General features: G+C 40.9%; 1 protein-coding gene across 1 annotated transcript in view; it reads right to left on the bottom strand.

Annotated features, from left to right (window-relative positions):
* Positions 1 to 1331: 1331 nt before the first annotated feature.
* The window catches only part of LOC122539511 (protein TBATA-like), a 20126-nt gene continuing 16792 nt past the window's right edge, over positions 1332 to 4665 (bottom strand). Inside the window, exon 6 of the mRNA XM_043674454.1 lies at positions 1332 to 2152. Within this exon, the coding sequence (XP_043530389.1) occupies positions 2066 to 2152 (87 nt within the window). The 3' untranslated portion in view covers positions 1332 to 2065. The remainder of the gene's footprint in view (positions 2153 to 4665) is intronic.

Here is a 4665-nt window from a genome sequence, read left to right as displayed (position 1 = left end):
TCAGCTGCCTAAAGAAGAAGAGACATTGTTGGGCCTTTGTAATCAGTGCATCCATATGAAGTGTCCAAGAAAGCTTGTTGTTGATGACCACTCCCAGGAGCTTGACACTCTCCACTCGTTCCACCTCTGTGCTGTTAATGTGAGTAACATGCCGCCGAAAGTTACAAATGAGCTACTTGGTTTTGCCGACATTGAGAGCTAGGTTGTTCTCAATGCATCATTTTTCCAGGTCTTGCACCTCCGATCTGTAGTATGTTTCGTCGCCATCTGAGATTCGACAGACTATGGTGGTGTCATCAGCGAACTTGTAAATGACATTAGTCTGGTATTTGGTGATGCAGTCATGGGTATACAGTGAGTACAGTAGTGGGCTGAGTACACACCCCTGGGAGTCTCCAGTGTTGAGTGTTAGTGAGGGTGAAATATTGTCCCCAATCTTAACTGATTGTGGCCTGTGGGTCAGGAAACTGAGTACCTAGTTGCAGAGAGTGGGGCTTAGTCCAAGATCACTAAGTTTAGTGAGGGGATAATAGTGTTGAAGGCTGAACTGTAGCCAATGAGTAGGATTCTTACATAGCTGTTCTTGGTGTCAAGATGTTCTAGGGAGGAGTGAAGGGCAAATGATATGGCAGGGTTAATATGTTTGATGTAACCATTTTTAAGATCAGGTTACAAGCTTCCCTAATCAATACCACAGACAGGATGTTCTGTAGGGCCAGCAGAGAAATGAAGCTGCTTGACTTTGTGAGCTACTACAGCCAGATGCGGGACAGAGATGGTCTCAAATTGAAGAGACACAGCCTGCCATTTTCTACGGAGTCCGGATTTGTCCAGGCATGATCGGATGGATGAAGAATCATCAGCAAAGGTTTTGCTGCTGCTGCTAGATTTAAAGAATTCTGAGAAAACTGTGGCAAAGTGCCCGAAGATGGTCCTCAAGGCTGCTACTCAGTAAATCATGTAAGTGTTATGGTGTAGAATGAGACCATTTGGCTCATCATGCCCATTGTAATAAATGGACCTGAAACATTAACTCTGATTCTTTCTCCAAGGATGTTGCCAGACCGTCTTAGTTTCTCTAGTATTCTGAGTTTTTGTTTCAGATCTCCAGCGTTTTGCTGTTATCCCTTGCTCACATGATGTTTTATCCCGATGAGTAGATGGGTTTATGCTAAAATACCTCATTCTACAGTAAGCTCCATTTACAATACAGTCGGTTCTACTATAATGTGCGTTTCTTCAATGCAAATTGGCTATAACGCGATTGAAGAATTTAGACCATTAATTGTAGAATGTAAACTTTCCTTACCTGTATTGACTATAACATGATTCTGGCCCCATTGGTTTAAATGGTGCTGCTATTACCCAATTTTCTTAAAATATGGGATCGTACAGAAACTGAACTATTGCATTATATCAGAACAGACTGTATGCAATCTGTTGAATGATTTAGAAGGATTTGAGCCAAACGCAGGCAAATGAGACTAGTTCAGTTTGGGAATCCTGGTCAGCTTGGATGGGTTGGGTTGGAGAACTGTTTCCATTCCATATGACTAAAAGAACCCATTGGAAACTGGAAACAATTGTGGAATATTTGCTCTAAGGGCTGTAATTCCATAGAGAGTGTGGGGACTGCACAGTACAAAAAGGGGAACATTTCTGAAAATAAAAGGTATCTATAATAAGAAACAAAGGTTAAGCCAGTGATGCTTTCAGCCGTCAAAGCTTTTAAAATGTAAAATCTTGCTGGTTATTCTTTGATCTACCAATTCAAAGTTCAAATCTCATTCATCAAGTCATTGGTCCCGACAGAGGTTGTAATATTACATTGAAAGTTCGGAACTGTAAAATAACCCTTGTGTACATTGCCCTGAATTTTGTGTAGCATCTTGGGTCAGCTGGAAGGTGAACGAAGCTGTTAGTAAGGTCACCTGAACTGTAGATGGAAAGGTGTTTTTCGAAGCAACCTCATTGAAAGCGTGGCAGCCAATTTATATAAAGCAAAATCCCACTAAAATGTAAGGAGTTGAGAAGGTTATGCTATATGATAATCGGGACTGCTTCACTAACCTTTTTGTCCTGTTATGAGTAACCACTGCTGTACAGCTTGGAGTGAATCAGTTTGTAAGATCTGTGACAGTAGTTCCAGGACCTACATGAAGGACAGTACAATGCATAGATTTAGTTAAATAGTGTGAATCATTGCTTCATTGACACTAACTCTAACAAGAAAAGTGTACAGTTTACATTCATATAGTCCTCCACAAGTTGGACATCAATTATCTCGTGTCCTTTGGGGATGGAAATCTGCCATCCTCACCTGATCTGGCTTACACATGATTCCAAACCTATAGCAATGTGGTTGACTCTTATCCGCCCACTGAAATGATCTAACAAAACACCCAGTTGAGGGGCATTTAGGGATGGGCCACAAATGTTGGTCTCCCCAGTGATACTCACATCCTGTGAGAAAACTTGTAAAAAGTTGTTTGATTGGTAGGAAGGTACTGGGGACAGGACAATAACAGTAAGATGCAGTGGGAGAAAGTGAATCCATGACAACTGGCATCACAGTTTTCAGTGACCATATGCCCAGACCAGAGGTGTTTTGTTCTTCTTCTTCAACATCTACATTTCTCCTTTCCAATCCTAATTCAGAGAATTATATTCAGTAAAGTTTTACAGAACCTTTATGGATCTCTAGTTTGGGCACATCTAGAGGATGGCATTCAATTCTAGTGACAATGCATGAGGAAGGATGTGAAGGTCATTGAGAGGCTGCAGAGGAGATTAACCAGAATGGTTCCCAGGATGAGGAATTTTAGCTCTGGGTATAGGCTGCAGAATGTTGGGTCCATGCCCTTGGAATGAAGGAGATTGAGGGAACATTTGATGGAAGTGAACAAGATTACAACAAAGGCACAAGTTGATCAGAAAAAAAAGCTGTTTTTGTTGACTGATGGGACAAGTACTGGGGAATAGGTTTGCAAGTTTTCTGCAAAAGACATAGGAGGAGCTGAGGAAGAACATTTTTACGCAGTGAGTTGTGAAGACCTGGTCCTCATTGCCTATGTGGGTGTTGGGTGTGGAGATGATCAAAAATTTCAATAGGAAATTAGAGGGACACTTGAGGAAAATAATCTTGCAGAGCTACAAGAAAAAACTGAGAAAACGGCACTGAGGGATTGCTTTACAGAGAACCTGCATGGACCTGATGAGTCAAATGGGCTCCCTCTGCACCATAATATCTCTATGAGTCTATGACAGTAACTCACATCGTCACCCATCTTATGGGTAGTTAATGCAAACATCCAGAATTGCTTTTATAATTCCAAAAGTGAACAGGGAAATAAAGTGGAGGGGACTTGATGAAGTAAATGGGGAAAGCTTGTTTATGGGAGAGTCCAGGACTAAAAAGCATTACATGCAGAATAAGATGTTGCATATGTAAATACATAGATGAGGTATGTTTTTTCCATCAGAGGGTAGTTGTGGAATTCTTTATCACAAAGGACTGTTGACTCTAAGTTATTAAGTATATTTAAGACTGAGACAGACAGAATTTTACTCAGGTAGGGAATTAAGAGTTGTGGGGAAAGCGCAGGAAAGAGGAGTTGAGGATCATCAGATCGGCCATGATATCATTGAATGGTAGAGGAGACTTGATAGACTGAGTGGCCAACTTCTGCTCTGTAGTCTTATAGACACAAAGACCAGGTGGTAAGCAGGATATTTATTGGTCACTGGAATTTGGAAATCTTGGTTACTTTTAATATAACAGTGTTCATGTTGATGTAGGATGAAGAAGCGAATGGATCAAGTATGATATGTGCTTGTTCCAAATGTTTCATTTGATTGCACACTGACGGTGCAGGCTAAAATAAATGGTGATGCTCTATGTTATAACAACAACTGGCATTGTATAATATTTTCAGATCTACTGTGAGGCGGACAGAGTTTTGGATTAGTGTCTCAACTGTTAGACGTTATACAGTCATACAGCACGGAAACAAACCCTTTGCTTCAACCAGTCCATGCCAAATTAATCCCAAATTAAACTAGTTTCATCTGCCTACACTTGGCCCATTTTCCTCCAAACATTTCTTATTCATGTACTTATCTAAATGTCTTTTAAAATTGATTTGGAGATGCCGGTGTTGGACTGGGGTGTACAAAGTTAAAAATCACACAACACCAGGTTATAGTCCAACAGGTTTAATTGGAAATACTGAGGAGAAAGTGAGGACTGCAGATGCTGGAGATCAGAGCTGAAAATGTGTTGCTGGAAAAGCGCAGCAGGTCAGGCAGCATCCAGGGAACAGGAGAATCGACGTTTCGGGCATAAGCCCTTCTTCAGGAAAGTACACTAATTGGAAGTACACTAGCTTTCGGAGCGACGCACCTTCATCAGGTGATTGTGGAGGGCTCGATCATAACACAGAATTTATAGCAAAAATTTGCAGTGTGATGTAACTGAAATTATACATTGAAAAATTGATTGTCTGTTAAGCCTTTCATCTGTTAGAATACAGTGATAGTTTCACTTCTTTCATGTGTAAATCACAAAACCCTTTTTGCTATAAATTCTGTGTGTTAGGATTGAGCCCTCCACTATCACCTGATGAAGGAGCGACGCTCCGAAAGCTAGTGTGCTTCCAATTAAAC

Source organism: Chiloscyllium plagiosum, chromosome 32 (assembly GCF_004010195.1).
Source record: "Chiloscyllium plagiosum isolate BGI_BamShark_2017 chromosome 32, ASM401019v2, whole genome shotgun sequence".
NCBI lineage: Eukaryota > Metazoa > Chordata > Chondrichthyes > Orectolobiformes > Hemiscylliidae > Chiloscyllium > Chiloscyllium plagiosum.
The sequence above is the reverse complement of the archived record's forward strand: the minus strand, read 5'-3'. Positions and strand labels throughout refer to the sequence as shown.